This window comes from Emys orbicularis, chromosome 3, assembly GCF_028017835.1.
Source record: "Emys orbicularis isolate rEmyOrb1 chromosome 3, rEmyOrb1.hap1, whole genome shotgun sequence".
NCBI classification, from domain to species: domain Eukaryota; kingdom Metazoa; phylum Chordata; order Testudines; family Emydidae; genus Emys; species Emys orbicularis.
Window position 1 is genome coordinate 123,523,186 of NC_088685.1, and position 19,025 is coordinate 123,542,210.

At 45.1% G+C, this 19,025-nt stretch overlaps 1 protein-coding gene across 1 annotated transcript; it reads right to left on the reverse strand.

The window, feature by feature from the left end:
- Positions 1–583: 583 nt before the first annotated feature.
- Positions 584–18,208, reverse strand: SOD2 (superoxide dismutase 2). Its single transcript, XM_065400410.1, has 5 exons — positions 18,108–18,208; positions 14,018–14,220; positions 7,089–7,205; positions 3,820–3,999; positions 584–1,314 (listed from the first exon to the last, which is right to left on the reverse strand). Exons 1-5 carry the CDS (start codon positions 18,134–18,136, stop codon positions 1,169–1,171), a joined length of 675 nt encoding a protein of 224 aa, XP_065256482.1. The 5' UTR covers positions 18,137–18,208; the 3' UTR covers positions 584–1,168.
- Between the last annotated feature and the right edge of the window lie 817 nt (positions 18,209–19,025).

The window sequence follows — 19,025 nt, forward strand, 5'->3', positions numbered from 1 at the left end:
AGTAGAGGCCAAACATTGCATCTTTAATTGATTTTAAAGCCAATTACCCCATCTATTGTATTAAAAAAAATGCAGAGCACACAAAGCATAGCATGCCCACTTGGCCTTGCATCACGCATCCTCAGAGGTCCAAGGAAGTTTGTTGTGATGCCAGTTGTATGTAGGTAGCTTGGTGGTCCCTTTGTGCTGCAGCTGAAGGGGAACATATCTGGACTCACTATGATTAAGTTGTATTACTATGGATTCAGTTATTGAATTTTTTTATTTTTATTTATGGCAACAAATAAGGTACATACATTTCTACTTGAATACTTAAGTGCAACAAGGAATTAAGTTAGATCAATAAGCATCAGAAAACATTCAGTAATCAGATCATTATCACTTGCTGTCAATTATATTTCCATATGGAACAGAGCGCAGCTGTGGGAAAATACTTCTATCTTCACTGGCTCCTAAATAAAGGGACCAAAACTCATACACTGAAGCTTCAAGAGCATAACAAACCCCCTTACCACAAGTGAGTCCCACTACTCGCCATTCAATGCAGTCTTTTTTTTTTTTCCTTTTTCTTTTTTTTTTTAAATGTTTGCTACTATCACTTTCTAAAGGAAGCTCCCTGGCACTGCATATTTAACTTGTAATAGTTATTTTGAGTATCACTTTTGCCTTTGAAATCATTAAATGCTCTTGGAAACAAAGTTTCCCTAACAATCTGTGCAAGTATTGTGAGATGTATTGGTATGTTATTTATTAATAATTAGCACTTTTATAGTGCGTCATATGTAACTATTCCTCACAAAGCCACTGTGATGTAGATTAGCTTGGTTTTCCCTTCTGTAGTAAAGGACAATACTAGATACATTCATAAGTTTACTGCTGTCAACTACAGGAAAGTTCAGTAGAACCACAATGAAATGTTAAAGAGTTATATCCCTACAAAGAATTAGAGAATTGTTTCCACTTGTTGCACAAGAGTTTAAAGCTTTATAAATACCTTTCACAGATTTCGACAAGCAACACTTGGCTTGATTGCAAATGTTTTCATTGGATGCATTAAAGTATTTTCAGCAGTGGATCGACTCATTAACAAGCCAGTAAACACACTACTACAAAAATGATTTCAGAGTAGAACTGGTGCTCTTGTAATAGTCTGTGTGAGACCTCCACTTTATTTTTTGCAAGCTGTGTATCTTGCAGATACATTCTCCCAGCTGATCACATTCCAGATAGCTTTTAGATAGTCAGGTCTAACATTTTTATACTGAAGATAATAAGCATGCTCCCACACATCAATTCCTAGCAGAGGAATAAGACCTAGAAAAGAGAAAATAACTTTGTGAGTCTATGAAAATATTTTCAGATGAATAAAACATTTCAAAACCCTACTTCAGAATATTTCCAACTATTTTATTCTTCATTTCCATAACATTTAAAGATGACAATGAACCCTCCAACACACAGGCGCACGTTGCTAGATCTTATACAGCTGCTTCCCATAAAAAAGGAAGTGCAGTAGCTGATTTTATGATACACAGCTATGAAAACACCCAATCCTGAGAGCACGATTGAGTTCTAAAAAAAGTTTTCAACTGGAAAAACTGCCTTAAGGAACACAGTTACTGCAAAATACTCTGCTGTGGTGCAACAATAATCATACTTCTAGAAACTGTGCTTATGTAACATTCCACTCTAATATGTTTTAAGGCACAAAATACATTCATTAAACACCTGATTTAGTTACATATATCCTTGTTTTTGTGAGATTAAGGATTAGGAAACCCCAACAAGGAATTCCAACTGAATCCAGCTAAAGAGTCTTTGCATCTGCTAATCCACAGAGATTCAGTTCATCCCCTGTATTCTGTTCTACATAGGTTCTTGTATGGCCCTCAGCTCCACAGTATCTGAGTGCCTTCCAAAAGTCCATTAACTGATGTGATTAACAACTGTCATGTGTGGTTTGTTCTCTCTCTAGAGCCATGGAGGAAGTTTGCAGAGTTTTTGCACTGGGGTTGGAGGGAAAGACTGACAATAAGAGAAACTATCAAAAATTATGCACCTTGTTAGATGTACTGTGGTATCTTCCCTCAGCAGTGCAGTCTGAATCCAACTGGCTCAACTGCTACCATCACAGCATAGAGTCAAATAAAACCCACACCCATGGCAAATCAGATATCTTTTAAAAGGGGTCAGGTCCAACATTTTGCTGTTGGCTTATCCCTGGCTGAGAAATCTTTAAGAGCCATCTCTGGTTGACAATATACCGTATATACTCGTTCATAAGCCGAATATGTTTGGTAAAAAAAAGTGACGCATCAAAGAGCGGGGGTCGGCTTATAAACGGGTCTAAACCAAAATTCGATGATTTTAAACTCTATGGCAGGGATCGGCAACCTTTGGCACATGGCTCGCCAGGGTAAGCACCCTAGCGGGCCGCGCCAGTTTGTTTACCTGCCGCATCCGTAGGTTTGGCCGATTGCGGCTCCCATTGGCCGCGGTTTGTCACTCCAGGCCAATGGGGGATGCGGGAAGCGGCGCAGGCCGAAGGATTTGCTGGCCGCCACTTCCCGCCACCATCATTGGCCTGGAGGGACGAACTGTGCCCACTGGGAGCCGCGATCGGCGGAACCTGCGGACACGGCAGGTAAACAAACCGGCCTGGCCCGCCAGGGTGCTTATCTTGGCGAGCCACGTGCCAAAGGTTGCCGATCCCTGCTCTATGGAATCACTGCATTGAAAATCTAATATATTGTCATTTTGTTTACCTGGAGCGTCTGCAGGCATGGAGCCCCTCAGCTCCCTGTGGCCGCGGTTCGCCGTTCCCAGCCAATGGGAGCTGCGGGAAGTGGCACGAGCGAACTGTAGCCACAGGGAGCTGAGGGGCTCCATGCCAACAAAACTTCCCAACCTGCCAGCGGCTTACCCTGACAGGCTGGGAGCCAAAGTTTTCCAACCCCTGAAATATAGGGTCGGCTTATGAAAGCGTCACACAGTTTTTGCTATCTTTACTTATCCATCTTGGGGGGAGTGGGGGGGGGGAGGTCGGCTTATAAACGAATGGGCTAATGAACGAGTATATACGGTATCTGTCATTAGCATACACCTCCCCTAGTTGTAGTGATTCAAAGAAAGGTAAGTGTCATTTCAGGTTTTAACATATGCCCCAGTGTGCCCTGTCAATGTCAGCATGTTTAAAAATAAAAATGGTGTGATTGTAAAAAGAGAAGAGGTTTCTCTCCCCTCTGTTGAGAGAAAAGCCTACACACAGGGGAAAATTAATTATACACAAAGTGCTGTCAAACACACAGAACAAACAAACAAACAAACAAACCAGTTTAATCTTCCACTTCTAGGTGATATTAAGTGTTGTTTGCAAAGAGAGGAAAAAAGTTTTCAAATGAAGGCAATTTTTAAGTTGATGCCTCTTTAAATTACTCTCTCCAAAGAAGAAACCATATGAGCAACCCTCCCATCATCCATGAAAGCTGAAGTCCCTGTACAGCTGAAAATACATCCTTCATCCATCTTCCTCCTCTCCCTGTCCACCGAAGCTAAGATTTTAAACCTCCTCCCCCATACATTCTCCAAAATTGATAAGCTGTTCTTCACAAGTGTTAGGTTTAAAAAGGATATTACTACTTTTCATCATTTTTAATAAAGATACAGTCACATGCAGTCTCTCTCTAGCCATATTTACTTAGAAAGAAGAAGATGGATGTATTAAATAGCCCTTTCAAGCTGCCACTGCAGCTACTTTCCTCATAAATATACATAACAGTTTGGGTTTTCTTTCAAAGATCATTTAAAAACAAAACTAACCTGTTGTTCCTTGCAGAGGGTCTTGATTGTAACAAGTAGTGACCTGCAGGCGGCCTTGGTCCTGGTTAAAACCAAGCCACCCCCATCCTGAGCCTTGAACACCAACCGATACCGCCGTCAGCTTCTCCTTGAAGTTTCCAAAGGAGCCAAAGTCACGCTTGATGGCTTCCATCAGTTCCCCTTAAATTTATATTAAAAACAAACAAACAAAAACACACACACCCCACACTTTACACTATTTTCCAGCTGATATCAAGATTTATTTTTGAAGTCAGAGAGAGGCAGAGGCAGTTGGCTTCCCCCTCCTCATTTTTTCTGAGAAAGGAAAAAGAAGTAATTCTTAATAGATCTTATCCATTAGTATTTTATACAGATACTGCAGTTTAAAAGGAAAGCAGAAAGGAAAAAAAATCTCAAAGTGCAATAATCAACATAAAGGTACTACCATGTTCTTATCCAGTATTTATAATGCTAAGGAGCTTATGTGTTTTGTCTGACAAACAGGCAGCAGGATGAACGGGGGGGGGGGAGGGGGGAGAAGAGAGGGAGTGTTATTTGAAGAGTGCTAGATAGTTTGACTTGAAAGTATGCGAGACAAGTATCCTTATAAACTTTCCCACAGATTGCACCTGTGACGCTCACTGATGACCAGGTGCCAGCTCATGCCAAGGTCCCCACGCCTCAATTGAATACTGACAAATACATAGCTGAATCAGGCTGGCTTACCCATGGTATTGTTAAAATAGGCATTAGAATTATAAGAACGTGTTTAGACTTTACTGAATGTTTGTGAGCTGCAGCATGCATTAATATCACTAACATCTGTATCCCATATTGTAAGGTAATATTTGAGCAGTTGTATTATAACCCTCTGTAACTAACATAAGAACAGCCATACTGGGTCAGACCAACGGTCCATCAAGCCCAGTACCCTGTCTTCTGACACTGGTCGATATCAGATGCTTTGGAAGGAATGAACAGAACAGGGCAATTTATTGAGTGATCAATCCCCTGTCGTCCAGTCCCAGCTTCCAGCAGTCAGAGGTTTAAGGACACCCAAAGGATGGAATTGTGTCCCTGACTATCCTGGATAACAGTCATTGATGGACCTGTCCTCCATGAACTTATCTAATTCTTTTTTGAACCCAGTTATAGTTTTGTCATGACCTACTCTCTTCCCTAGCCTCTTTGTCTAACTTCAGTTGTAGGCTCTTTAAGCAAATGATGCATCTTCTGTACCTGAAGAGGAGCATGAACTCTTATAGTGCTGTACATATAGGCTTTAATGCAGCATTGCTAGGTCTTTGCTTAAACTTCCAGGAAAGCATATTCTAATCATTTCTAACCGAGGAAGCTGCAAAGGAGTACAAGATAAGGGGAAGCAAAACTAAGGCAGACTTTAGTCTAAAAGTATTTCACAAAGTTCTTGTACACAAGTGAGCCTGAACTGTATTATTCAAGCTTAGCCTCAGTGACACATTTACTCCCCCTTCCTGTTTCTTAATTCCATAGTGGAAATTCTGAAGTTTCTAATTTTTTTTTTTTTTTGGTAGTTTGAAGACAAAGAAGAACTAGCAAACACTGAATTATGAAGCTACAGTTTTAATGAGCGGTTATGATAAACTACAACCTTATATATAATGGCTAATGAGACGATTCTGTCATGGAGGTTGCAGATTCCACGACTTTCCAGGACCTCCGTAACTTCTTCCGCAGTGGCAGGGTTGATGCAGCTGTCAGCCCCAGGGCCACCAGAGCAGCAGCTCCAGAGCTGAAGCAGCAGCCAGGATTGGGGCTGGGGCTGGAGCAGAAGCGGTCAGCCTCTGCCACAGAAGCAGTGGCGGGGCTAGAGCAGCTGCCAGAGGTCAGCTCCCAGCAGCACTCTGACTGTTAGTTCCCCCCCACATACACCCCTCCCAGGGTATTCTTAGTAAAAGTCAGGGACAGGTCACAGGCTTCCATGAATTTTTGTTTATTGCCGGTGACCTGTCCCTGACTTTTACTAAAAATACCCGTGATAGAATCTTAACCTTAACAATGACTCTTCAAAGCATGTTAACTACTTCATAGCAACAACAAATGCCTAGTTTCTACCAGAGCAAAAATGAAGTAGTTATGTACTATCCTGAATCCCAGAGATTGAAAGAACTGACACCTCCACTCAAAACACTTTCTGATTTTACATAAAAACAAAATGGTTAATTTTTTTGGAGGGCTGGGGGAGAATCACCTTCATCTAAAGCCTCCTTCATGTCCTTCTCCAGTTCTTTTCTACATGGTCCCCAATATCTTTAACTGCCTCCCTGTCATGGTCTATAGCACAGTGATTCTCAACCAGGGTATGTGTACCTCTAGGGGTACATAGAGGTCTTCCAGGGGGTATGTCAACTCATCTAGAGAAGTGTTTCTTATCCTGGGAGTCGCAGGATGGGTTTAGGGGGTTAGAAGTCCAGGGCCGGCATTGGGGGGTGGCAAGCAGGGCAACTACCTGGGGCCCCACACCACAGGAGGCCCTGCAAAGCTAAGTTACATGCTTCAGCCCTGGGCAGCAGGGATAGGGCTTCAGACTCCCAAAAGAGGTACAGTAGTCTGGAAAGATCGAGAACCACTGGTGCATCACACCTCTACACTTTACTTCCTTAAAACTACACGTCTTCCATGAGGTCTTTTAAAGCCTTAAAGCTAATGAGTCAGGTCAATGACAGCCCGATCCAACTCCTGGAATGGTTGATTTTTGTTACTGGTGAGTTTTTTCTTTCCCTGGATTGCAGTGCATTCAACACTAATCTAGGTCTTGGAGACTTATTGCATTATCACAGTTTCAGATGGCTAATTTATTACTCCATAGTCAATCAATAAAATAAAAGGTTAATGAATTTTACAATGGCAACATCATAATAATGGCAGCTTTTATACTGTGAACAAATATATAGCTACCTATGTAACCAAGTCTGTCTTTAAAAAAAGTCTAGTCTCATGCTCAGTAAAGCTCTATTTTAGAGTGCATGCAAAAAATTAGAATATTAATTATTTGTATTACAAGAGCCTCTAAAGGTCTCGATCAGGATCAGGGCCCCATTACGTTAGGTGCTGAGCAGACATACTAGAAGACTGATGATTTTGAAGGATCTTAATTTTTCAAAGTCTTTTAGCTTTTAAGTGACAAACTAAATACAAGAGATTTCTTTACAGGCCACAGTTTGTCACAATTAATTCTATTTGTTAGTTAATGTTGACATATCAGTAAGCCATCAAGAATGAGTACTAACCTTGAGGCTCTCCTCCCCCATTAGGAGAAAGGTTTGTCCAGAAGATGGTGTGGTTGATGTGACCCCCACCATTGAACTTTAGTGCAGGCTGAAGAGACACCTGAGCTGTAACATCACCTGAAGACACATAAGATCAACAGAATTAAGTGGAAGAAAGTGTTGCCACAGTGAAGAATAAAGTAAGCCCTGTTTGTACCAAGATAAAAGCTTAACAAAAGTATAGTGCTGTAACAGGTTATTAAAATTTGTGAAAAAGTAAGTTTGTGGCATTTGTGCTCACCACTGTAAGTCATGTTCTACACAAAACTGTTTTAACATAGCTCTCTGACATCTTGACACATAATATGTCATTGTTTGGCAACTCTTTGCAATTATCAACTCTGCATCAAAAGACCATGTACATTCCTGCACAGGTGTTTATTGGTGTTCTACCATTTGGCAAGATGAGCAGAAGGAGGTAACATACAAATGCTTTAGGTTGTAAAATGTACCGAATTCACAAGGGTTTTCTGAATTCATACCCCATGCAGATTTCTTTGCTTCCCCGCAGAAAATGACAGGGAAGCCTCAAGAGCGATCATGCACCCCTCCCCAGCAGCACGTGCATGTCATTTCCGGTGCCTCGAGCAGCTGGTGGAGAGGTAAGTCACCACATAAGGGGATGGGGACACCCAGGGGTGTAGTTTGAGTGTTGGGAGTACATTGCCCCCCTCAAACAAACAAGAGGCAAGGTGCCACTGCCCCATCCCTCCCCAGTTTCTGTGAGCGCAGAGCTGCCCGGGTGAGGGAGGATGCTGCCCCAGCTTGCTGACTCTGCAGCTGGACATCACCTCCTGGGTCTCAGTGCCAGTCGTTCTCCCCTCCTGTGTGCTGAGGGGGAAGAGGAAGTGGGAAAGGAAGGGGGATGGGATAGGGCAAGGGAAGGGGATGAAGAAGAAAGAGGAGCAATGCAGATACAGGTGAGCAATCATTTTCATGTTCTCTCCACAGGTACTAATGCGGAGAGTGGACTAGATGATACATCTGAGGGAAGGGAGCAGAAGGAGACTCCACCAATTGGAAGGCATGAGATGCCTTGTCCTAGGGATGGGGGTTCCACGACTACCGCACCCAAGAGAAGGAGGTGGGTGGTGGTGGTCGGGGATTCCCTCCTCGGGGAGATTGAGTCATCTATCTGCTGTCCCGACCAGGAAAACCGAGAAGTGTGCTGCTTGCCAGGAGCTAGGATTCACGATGTGATGGAGGGAGACTCATCAAGCCCTCAGATCGCTACTCCTTCCTGCTTCTCCACGTGGGCACCAATGATACTGCCAACATTGACCTTGAGCGTATCACTGCAGACTACGTGGCTCTGGGAAGAAGGATAAAGGAGTTTGAGGAGCAAGTGGTGTTCTCGTCCATCCTCCCTGTGGAAGGAAAAGGCCCAGGTAGAGACCGTCGAATCGTGAAAGTCAATGAATGAAGAGAAGAGGACAAGGACACCGTATGCCTGAGGAGAGCGAGTTGGAGGATGGCCCCCCTGGTACAATTGAGAAGGAAGGCTGGGACTTTAAAGTGTGTCGGGGCCGGTAAATGTCTAAAGCTTCCAAGGTGGCATTTAGGAGGATCCAGCGTTGAGTGGCTGCCTCCCATGTGGTGGCAGGTAACACTGCCACCACCATTGGTGGGGCGATGGGACAGAACATTGTCCTGTCTGGGGCTGCCTGGCAGGGTCTGGAGCTTTTCTGGATTAATCCTGTCTGGGACCCACTTGGGGAGGGATATGCAGGATATTCTTCACTTTGTATTTTTCCAGCTGATTTAGCTTGAACTATACAGACTACAGGACATTTAGTACATGATCTTTTTTGGAAACCTGTATGCAAAAAACTAAGAAGAATCTCTGATTCAATTGTTAATGAACACCACACTGTGAACCACAACTGTTCTGATTAAATCAAGAGTGCAGTCTTTTGTTAAATCCTCTTAATTGAATAACACTAAAGCATACTATAAGATATCCAGTGTGTTTCATTTCTTTGCAGAAGACAGTCAATGCACATTAATATAACAGTTACTAGTCTGATAAAAATAGCAAATTTACTTAAGATGTAAAAGTTAAAACACAGATTTTCTACAGGTTCTTATGTGTTATTTTATAGCTGTATAGAAATTTGTTATTTTTAAATATTTTTTTTCTTTACATAAAAAGAAAGACAGAGGCATTAAAAGGATTTTAGGCTAATATGTTGTCAATGTATTTTCAATCAGGGTCATAGTCAGAACAACCCATCTAGACCGGGCACTTTGTTCAGTATTTCTGCTCCTATTTATATGAGCTAGGAAATCATCATCATCAAACTGAAACACAGTAGTTATTACAAATAGTACCGACAGCACCTCTGAGGATTTGTACAGCCTTTTACACTTCTGCTTTCCTAAGAAAATTGGTCAGCCCAGCACAAGTGAAATATGGAAGCTCACAGCTTGAAAATGGCACAGGTCAGGGTGGAGGGATAACTCCCAGCACCTCTTAAGTCCACTTCCTCAACCTTCTTCCTGATCCTCTCTTCTTACTCAGTTAGGGGTGCCTTTCACCTTATAGGTTGAGAACACACTACCTTTGCCTTTTGATGTTAATCTGAGAGGGTGGGATCTCTGGTGTTGCCAGACCAGTCCTGCTACACTTTATCCAACAATGGGGCTAAAGCACTGCAAGGAATGCCTAGGATGGCATTGAGGAGAGGTGAGTGGAAGAGAAGGTAATTGGCACTTTGCCTATGGTGTTTTGTGTGCGTGCGTGCCTGCACGCGCGTACGTACACACACACACACACACACACAGAGGTAGGAAAACCAGGTATATTCTTACCTTACGTTAGCTAACAGATGGTAATATGAGATAAAATCCTAGTGTAGACAAGACAGTTTGTAGTTTTCACACGTGTTAGCAGGTCAAGATAAAGACTGTGGGGGAGCCTGAGGTTTACCTTAACCTGCTAATCCAGGTTAAAACTACAAACTGCTTTGTCTTCACTAGAATTTTACCTCATGCTGGTTATCACATGTTAACTAACCTAAGGTAAGAACACTCCTTTTTTCCCCTGGTGAAGACAAAGCCTGAAAAGCCACAGTTGTACACAGGGGCACTGGAAGTTCTCAGTCCACATTTTCCTCACCCTAGCCATTCAAAACCCTGTTTAGAACACCAAGATCAAAACCCAAACAGCCACTTGATAGACTATCGTTACGCTGATTTTGCAACCCATTAACAGTGCTACATGTTACTGTGTGAGAAGCAAAAAGTGAATGTACTATAAGCCAGAGACAAGTCACTATAAAACTGCAGTTAATAACCATAGACCTGCATTTGGAAGACATTGTATAACTGCATATGAAGACATGGTGTACACCCTAAAGAATTAGTTGTCCAAGGATCTGATCCCGCAACTGGCAAATCCCTGAAATTGTGAGGGGCCAGTTATAGAATCAGGGTCTAAATTGGAAAAAAAAATAAACTTATCGAAGTAAAAATATTCTTATTTTCTGTAGTAAGGACCCAGTTCAGGAAAGCAAGCAGCACGCATTTAACCACTTTCCTGAACTGGGCCGTAAATCTCTTTGGGTACCTTGTTAATTTAATATTTTTCAAATGAATACAAAACTCTGAAAAGCAATGTTCTCTAAACAAACATACATACATACATTACATGAGCTATACTTAAAATACTAATTAACAGAGTACAAGATAGCACACACCTACAGATTAACACCGCTTTAAAAATACTACAGTATGTGGTCCAATATTGAAATGCATTACTAAGACATTTTTCTTTAAATATGAGGAAGTTTCATTCTAATTTAAGTTTTCATTCTCAGAAAGGCATGCTTTCACATATTGCTTATGTTGTTGGGGGGTTATTTTTAAACTAGATGACAAAAATGGAGACTTTGCTCTTTCCTAGCAATGTTTACAAAACTGAACTCTGAAGGACAAAATTCATGCTACTGGAAGTATTGAGTTTATTGGCATTTAAAGCTGTACAAGCAACTATTTACTAACACTGCTGTATGTTAACAAAAAACAACACTACACAGTAGTGAACATTCAGGGTGTACAGAATACATCTGAAAGACTTTTTAAAAAGGGATAAACCCTGTCTTCTGATACACACATGCAATTCAAAGTGAAGTCAGTGGAAGCTGTGTGTACGTATCTAAGTGCAGTACTTGGTCTGTACCATTAATACACCATATCAGGAACAGTTTACAATGCTGCAGACAGGTATCTGCTTATCTGGGAGCCACCAATGGAGACAACAATCCTGCATTTCTTTAATTACTATGCTTTTGTGCAATAAGCAGTATGTCTGGTTCTTTTCCCTCCTTAATCCTATTTTCTCTAATTCTTCTCTGCAACAAAGCTTTCCTCTGACCACTACTGAAGGGAAAACGCATTGTCTAATCCAGATAAAAGAGGGAACTAAATTCACGCTTCTACTATAGACAACATGGCATTTGAAGAAAATGGATTTGAAATGAATGACCTAGTTAGTTAAATACCAAGCGATTTTCAGAAATACCCTGATTTATGTGCGTAAATCCCACTGACCCTTAAAGTGCATCTAAATCACCTAGTTATTTTTGGAAATGAATTGCACATGCTGATACATGACCATCAAATGATACTGTACAGTAGTGGGTAAAGTTGTCTTCTTTCATATGGGTTGGGTAGGTAACAACGACTATAAATTTTTATCTAAGTGTGACAGCCAGCACGCTGCTGCAGCAGTGAGCTGGTGAATGACCTTCAAGTTCCTGGCAAAAAAAAAAAAGATGAAGACACTCAGAGATGAGGTGCTCCATCATTTGTGCCTGTTGACCACAGTTGCATACAGGTGTTTGCCTCATTTTCCATTTAAAGGAGGTTTGTCCACATCTCCCATAAGATGTCCTGATGTGATTCAATCTGCACCAGTCTTTCCAACATAAAACAAAATCCAGTGGTTCCTCAACAGGATCAACAACAAGCTGTTTGTTTTGAGTGGTCGAAATGCTCCATGTGACTCTCCATTGAGCCTCAGCATCGAAGTTGGATGTAAGGGTCTTGGTACAGTTCCATAGAGGGTTGTGGGATTTTAATCTTTGGCAAATTCTGCAGGTCATGGTGCAGCGGGATTGTCGTGATTGCATTGACATGATTAAGAAAGCGAGATGTCTGAACAGCTCTTCTAATCTGTGGAGGCTAGATGTGCAATAGGACCGGGAGCTAGTCAACTGGAGTCGATTTGAGCATCTCTGACATTATGCGTGTATCATTACTGAGTTGAGTGTCAAGGAGTTTAGAGCGACTGCTGTGAGACCACACTGGCGCACAATATTCAGCTGCAGAATATACCAAGGCAATTATTGTGGTTCGTAAATTTCGTGGACTGAAGCCCCATGATGTTCCAGTCAATTTTCTGATAAGCGCAACATAAGACCTAACTTTATCGCAGGTGTTCTTGAGGTGTTGTTGAAAGGTCAATCTCTGGTCCAGTGTAATGCTAAAATACTTTGGATTAACCTCGTGTCTGACGCTCTCACCGCAGACCTGCACATCAAGTTTGGTATTAGCCATTTTATTATTCAGATGGAAAGCAGTTACCATGGGTTTTTTTGGGTTAGGCCTAAGTTTCCAGCATTGGAAATAATCAGCCATTCTGCTAAAATCTCAGGTTAAGCTTGTATGCTGAACAGCTAGGGCAATGTCATCCGCATAAATAAATTTCCTTGACTCCGTCGCTGGTATATAGATTAAAAAGTATTGGGGCCAGGACAGAGTCCTGAGGGATGCCCGAGTTAAGAGTTCTTGGTCTATTGATCTGGCTATTAAGGTGTACCTTAAAAGCAGCAGTTCACAGTCATTGCTGCCAAGAGATGGATTGTTCACCAACAGTGAATGATGCGGGAGATTTGAGGAGAAGGCCCTGTTTCCAGACAGTGTTGTATGCCGAGGACAGATCAACAAGGTGATCCCTGTCTTCAACTTACTATGGAATCCTGCCTCAATGTGGCCAATAAGTGAAGCTACTTGGTCACAGCAGTTCCTCTTCCAGTGAAATCCTGCCTGGTCCGCTGGGAGGATGTCTTTGATAATATCAGACAGATGGTGGAGCAGCACCTGTTCCATGAGCTTGGTGGTGGTTGAGAGAGATGGGGCGGTAGCTGGCTGCATCCTCTGTGGGTTTCCCACTGTTGTCCGTCACCAGTTTCTTGGCACTTCTCCAATTCTATGCACAGCAGTAAAAGTGCTGCCAACTATTCCTGTAAAGTGTTAACCAACTATAGTAGCAGAGGTGACTCTCTAGACAGAACACATCTTAAAAATCAGGTGTTCTTTAGAAACATGTCACCAGCACCAACAAAAATTGATCTGCCTGGCTAACGGGAGGTTCACTCATTTTTACCAGTCCAGTACTCTGACAGAACAAGATGAACTTCTCAATACGATTAAACTGAAACATATTTGAAAACAGTGCTAAGAGTATATAAGATTATTGCTGCCAACTTTCTGAAATAGAAGACATGCAGCACTGACATTACAGGAAACCAATGTAGAACTTTTTAAATATGTTTACTTTGGCAAGCAAAAATGTGTAATATTGCTATGTATCTAAAGTATTATTAATATTATGCACTTCTATAGAGTTTTTTGGAAAACCTTAAGTTTGAGGCCACTAAGAAGTTAAGTCTAACACGCCTGAGAGGAAGGCGGATACTCTAGTATCACCCTTTTATAGGTATCTCAGTTAAGTGTCTTAGTTAAGTGAGTTTTCTAAGATCATGACAGTAAGACTGTAGCAAAGCTAGGAATAAGACCCATATCTCCTGACTACCAGTCACGTGCAGTAACTACAAGATAAGATTGTAGTAGCTTTCTTCCCTTCTGTTAACAGCGCCCACACATACCTTTTGCCAATGCCTCTTTATATTTCTCCTCTGCAATATTCAGATTATTCACATAAGTAGCATGATGTTTGCTGTGGTGTAGCTGCATGATTTCTGCAGTGATGTGGGGTTGCAGGGCACCATAGTCATAAGGCAAGTCAGGAAGAGTGTGTTTTTGCCTGGAGGCTGAACATCCCAAAGCTGCAATTAGCTGAGTACGACTCCTGAGAAAAAGAAAAAATACACTCATCTTATTGAGCATTCAATATTAAATTATTTTTAAAAAAGCAAATACAGTTACACAATGGTCTCATGTCCCAGATCCTGCCACTTTTATGCTGATTAGTCTCTTATGTGACAGACTGATAATATCTTGGACAAACCTTATGGAGTTAAGATTAACTTCACTGAATGGAGTTAAACTTTAATGAATTAGATTTAATACTTGTGGGGTCCAATGTATTAAAAATCTGTAATTGTTTATGTGTTGTTGTAGTATTGTTTGTAACTTTTCTAGGAGACTAAGGTAAAACTTGGGGGAAATGTTAGGAACTTCAAAGGACATTTGGGGACAACGCATGTAAAGTGGATTTCCTAGGAAATACCTGGGGGTAAAAGGAATGCAAATTATCCACCTTAAATCCATCCTTCTGAAGCTATGCCCTGGGAAAAGAGTCCCAGTGTCTACTATTTACCTGCTCCCCAAACTGCATGAAAGATGAACTCCACTGTTCATGAGTGTGCTAGTTCAGAGCTGAAATTGCCATGAATTTGTGACTACAAAAGAGACCTCCTTGGGAGTCTGAAGGACTCACTGGCCAAAACTGGGGGGAAAATCTCCGGTAAACTGGCTAGCAGATAACTTGGTTCTTTTATTGTTTTTCATGTGTTTTCTCGGTCATGCTTTTACCCCAAGAATAAAAATAGGCCTGCATAGGAAGAACTGTGTGGTAACTTAACACTGTAGCAACTGCACTGTTATGTCATTGAAGAGAAACTAAGCAGGGCTGTTTAGATAAACTGCCTTTGCTAGGAGTAACACAATGAAGGCAACAAGGAGTCTGGTGGCACCTTAAAGACTAACAGATTTATTTGGGCATAAGCTTTCGTGGGTAAAAACCTCACTTCTTTACCCACGAAAGCTTATGCCCAAATAAATCTGTTAGTCTTTAAGGTGCCACCAGACTCCTTGTTGGTTTTGTAGATACAGACTAACACGGCTACCCCCTGATACTTGACACAATGAAGGCAGGGAACTGCTCAGCCTGGAAATACCCCAGTCAGAAGGGAGAGTAGATTTCCACCCTAATGAGGTAACAGCTAGGCAGCTGAATGCCTGAGCGTGGGTGGCCTTGCTGGCCCACAGAGGGGAACAGGGGTACAGTTGCCCTAATCTGCGACACTTCTCAAGTTGTCCCATTACTTTCATTGTGATTACTTGTGGCATAAGGTACTTCTCAATGTGAGTAACATTGGTAGAATTCTTCTCTATGTAATTAAGGTCCAGACGTACAAAGAAGTTATTAACAGTATTGGCAGCCCCAAGCAACCTTTTCACTGCAACTATGGAAGCTAGAAACCTCTCTTTTTAACAAAAGCCAAGATTCTTGTGCAATCTCTTGGTTCCAACAGCTAAGGCTTCAGGAAAAACACCAGCTACAACACAAATAGTGATAAAATTATGAGTTGGCAACATCCAGCTCCCTTATGCTAAACAGTGTTGTTGTAGTCATGTTGGTTCCAGGACATTAGAGACACAAGGTGGGTGAGGTAATATCTTGTACTGTATTGGACCAACTTCTGTGGGTGAGAGAGACAAGCTTTTGAGGACCTGAAGAAGAGCTCTAGGTAAGTTCAAAAGCTTGTTTCACCAACAGAAGTTGGTTCAATAAAAGCTATCATCTCACCCACCCTTGCTCTCTGATGCTAAACAGTTCACACAAAGGATACAAGAGCTGTTCCTGGGGGCTTTGCAGTATGAAGGGCTCAAGTCTCTGAACACCTAAGCATTTGCTTAAATTTACTCACATAAGTAGCCCCATTTAGTTCAAGAAGCCCATACAGCTGTAGAAGCATTTGCAGCCCCAGAGCAGAATGAAGCTGCTGAGAATTAAAAATTATAATCTAACCACAGCCAGAAAACAAAACCGAACCCTTCCCCTGCGCCTTGCCAGCCAGGGTATCTGAGCTGAGGGGCAAAGGCCCCAGGCCAGGGAACTTCCCACCATGCTGGGAAGAGAAGTGAAGTGGGCCTGGAAATAACTGTATGAACAAACCTCTGGCTCCCCACTAGTCTGGTCCCGTGCCACGGCGGGGGGATATGGGGTAAGAAGAGAAGAGTGGAGGGCAGCTAAGATATGGGGGGGGGGCAGAGCGTGGGGATGTAATGAGGTGGGGGGAGCAGAGCAGGGAGCAGACGGGATTAGGAGGTAATAGGGAAAGGCGGAAAAGAGAGTGGGAGTAATGAAGTAAGGGGGCAGCTGGGGTACAGGGGGCAGAGTAGGGGAATAATGGGGTAGGTGGAGCAGAGTAAAAGGGTAAGGAGCAGATGGGAGAGGGGGCAGAGCGGGGGGACAAGGGGGCACAGAGTATTAGGGAAAGGAGCAGATGGGGAGGAGCAGAGCAGGGGGATAACAGAGTGGGGGAAGCAGAGTAAAGGAGTAAGGAGCAGATGGGGAGGAGCAGGGGGGATAACGGGGTGGGGGAGGCAGAGTCACAGGCTAAGGAGCTGGTGGGAGGGGGCAGAGCGGGGGGATAATGGGGGAGCAGGGTAACGGGGTAAGAAGCAGGTGGGGGAGGGGCAGAGCGGGGGGATAACGGGGTGGGGGAAGCAGAGTCACGGAGTAAGGAGCAGGTGGGGGAGGGGCAGAGCGGGGGGATAACGGGGTGGGGGAAGCAGAGTAACGGGGTAAGGAGCAGGTGGGGGAGGGGCAGAGCAGGGGGATAATGGGGAGCAGGGTAAAGGGGTAAGGAGCAGGTGGGGGAGGGGGCAGAGCAGGGGAGATAATGGGGAGCAGGGTAAAGGGGTAAGGAGCAGGTGGGGGAGGGGGCAGAGCAGGGGGATAACGGGGTGGGGGAAGCAGAGTCACAGGGTAAGGAGCAGGTGGGGGAGGGGCAGAGCAGGGGGGATAACGGGGTGGGGGAAGCAGAGTCACGGAGTAAGGAGCAGGTGGGGGAGGGGCAGAGCGGGGGGATAACGGGGTGGGGGAAGCAGAGTAACGGGGTAAGGAGCAGGTGGGGGAGGGGCAGAGCAGGGGGATAATGGGGAGCAGGGTAAAGGGGTAAGGAGCAGGTGGGGGAGGGGGCAGAGCAGGGGAGATAATGGGGAGCAGGGTAAAGGGGTAAGGAGCAGGTGGGGGAGGGGGCAGAGCAGGGGGATAACGGGGTGGGGGAAGCAGAGTCACAGGGTAAGGAGCAGGTGGGGGAGGGGCAGAGCAGGGGGGATAATGGGGTGGGGGAAGCAGAGTAACGGGGTAAGGAGCAGGTGGGGGAGGGGCAGAGCGGGGGGATAACGGGGTGGGGGAAGCAGAGTCACAGGGTAAGGAGCAGGTGGGGGAGGGGCAGAGCGGGGGGATAAGGGGGTGGGGGAAGCAGAGTCACGGGATAAGGAGCAGGTGCGGGAGGGGGCAGAGCAGGGGGGATAACGGGGTGGGGGAAGCAGAGTCACAGGGTAAGGAGCAGGTGGGGGAGGGGCAGAGCGGGGGGATAAGGGGGTGGGGGAAACAGAGTAACAGGGTAAGGAGCAGGTGGGGGAGGGGGCAGAGCAGGGGGGATAACGGGGTGGGGGAAGCAGAGTCACAGGGTAAGGAGCAGGTGGGGGAGGGGCAGAGCGGGGGGATAAGGGGGTGGGGGAAACAGAGTAACAGGGTAAGGAGCAGGTGGGGGAGGGGGCAGAGCAGGGGGGATAATGGGGAGCAGGATAAAGGGGTAAGGAGCAGGTGGGGGAGGGGCAGAGCGGGGCTAACACACTCGATTAATAACCCGACCCCTGGACGGCCCCCGAGGGCGGGTCAGACTGACATTGAGACACCTGCGGCCCCCCCGGCTCCCGCGCCTCCCTCCGTGCTCTTGGCCGGGCGTCCCAGGCCCCCCGCGCCGGGCGGGCCCTCACCTGCCCCGGGAAGCCAGGCGGCACAGCATGGCGGTGGTGCTGGCGGTGGCGGGTCCGGCCCGTACTGAGCGCAGCAGGAGGCCGCTCGCTGTCCCGAGGTCGCGAACAAGGCGCCTGCGCCGCCGCCCCGCCCCGCCCAGGCCCAGCGCGGGGGCGGGGCTGGCACTGGAGCGGGACCGGGCCCAGCGATCCGCCTCCGCCCAGCCCGGGAAGAGACCGCCCCGGGGCTGCCCAGCCTAGGGGCGCCCGCCTGCTCCACACGCTGCTCGGGTCGCACCCGCCCAACCCCAGCCTGGCGCCCCAGGCCTCCGCGGTGGCGCAGGGCGGCTGGAGCCGGGTGATGGGGGCTCCCTGCCTGCCTGTAGGGCAGCTCAGTGACGCTGCTCTGGCCGGGGCTTCCGTGGTGCTCGGGACCAGCCACAAACCAAATGGTGCCCCGGGTGAGGAGCGTCTTTGACGTTTCCCTCCGTTTGTTAAACTTTTGAATAGCTTGTTTTTTATTGCATTTGTAGCCATTTCACGACGTTGAGGCCCGAGCTACGTGCACGATTTAGCCCTGTCATATACAAGATGATAAATTTGCACGGAAATCCTGCATCAAAGTAATGAATCAAAAAGAGCCCCCCGAGCATAGCCCCCCAGCCATATAGACTCCTGAAAAGGGATGGGGATGAGGGTGTGGGTAGGGAGGATGGAGGTGAAATTAATGAAGTAACCAGATGTGATGGCCTGCAAAATATAATCTGCTCCTGTGCAGGTTCGAAATGGGAGAGATGGTCTCCAAAGGGAGGGATATCAGCAGGATGGTGCTGCTGAAGATTCTGGAGGTGGGGATGTTCTGGACCCTTGGCCAAACTATCAACATTATCACTTGGACAGATGGGTCATGGTAGCAGTTGTAGTCTTTTCATTTGAGAT

Coding starts and splice junctions, on each gene's coding strand:
- SOD2 (XM_065400410.1), bottom strand. CDS start 18,136: ATGCTGTGCCGCCTGGCTTCCCGGGGCAG. Junction 4,000..7,088: donor TGGGGGAGGAGAGCCTCAAG/GTTAGTACTCAT, acceptor TATAAATTTAAG/GGGAACTGATGGAAGCCATC. Junction 1,315..3,819: donor CCCTCTGCAAGGAACAACAG/GTTAGTTTTGTT, acceptor TCTCTTTTCTAG/GTCTTATTCCTCTGCTAGGA.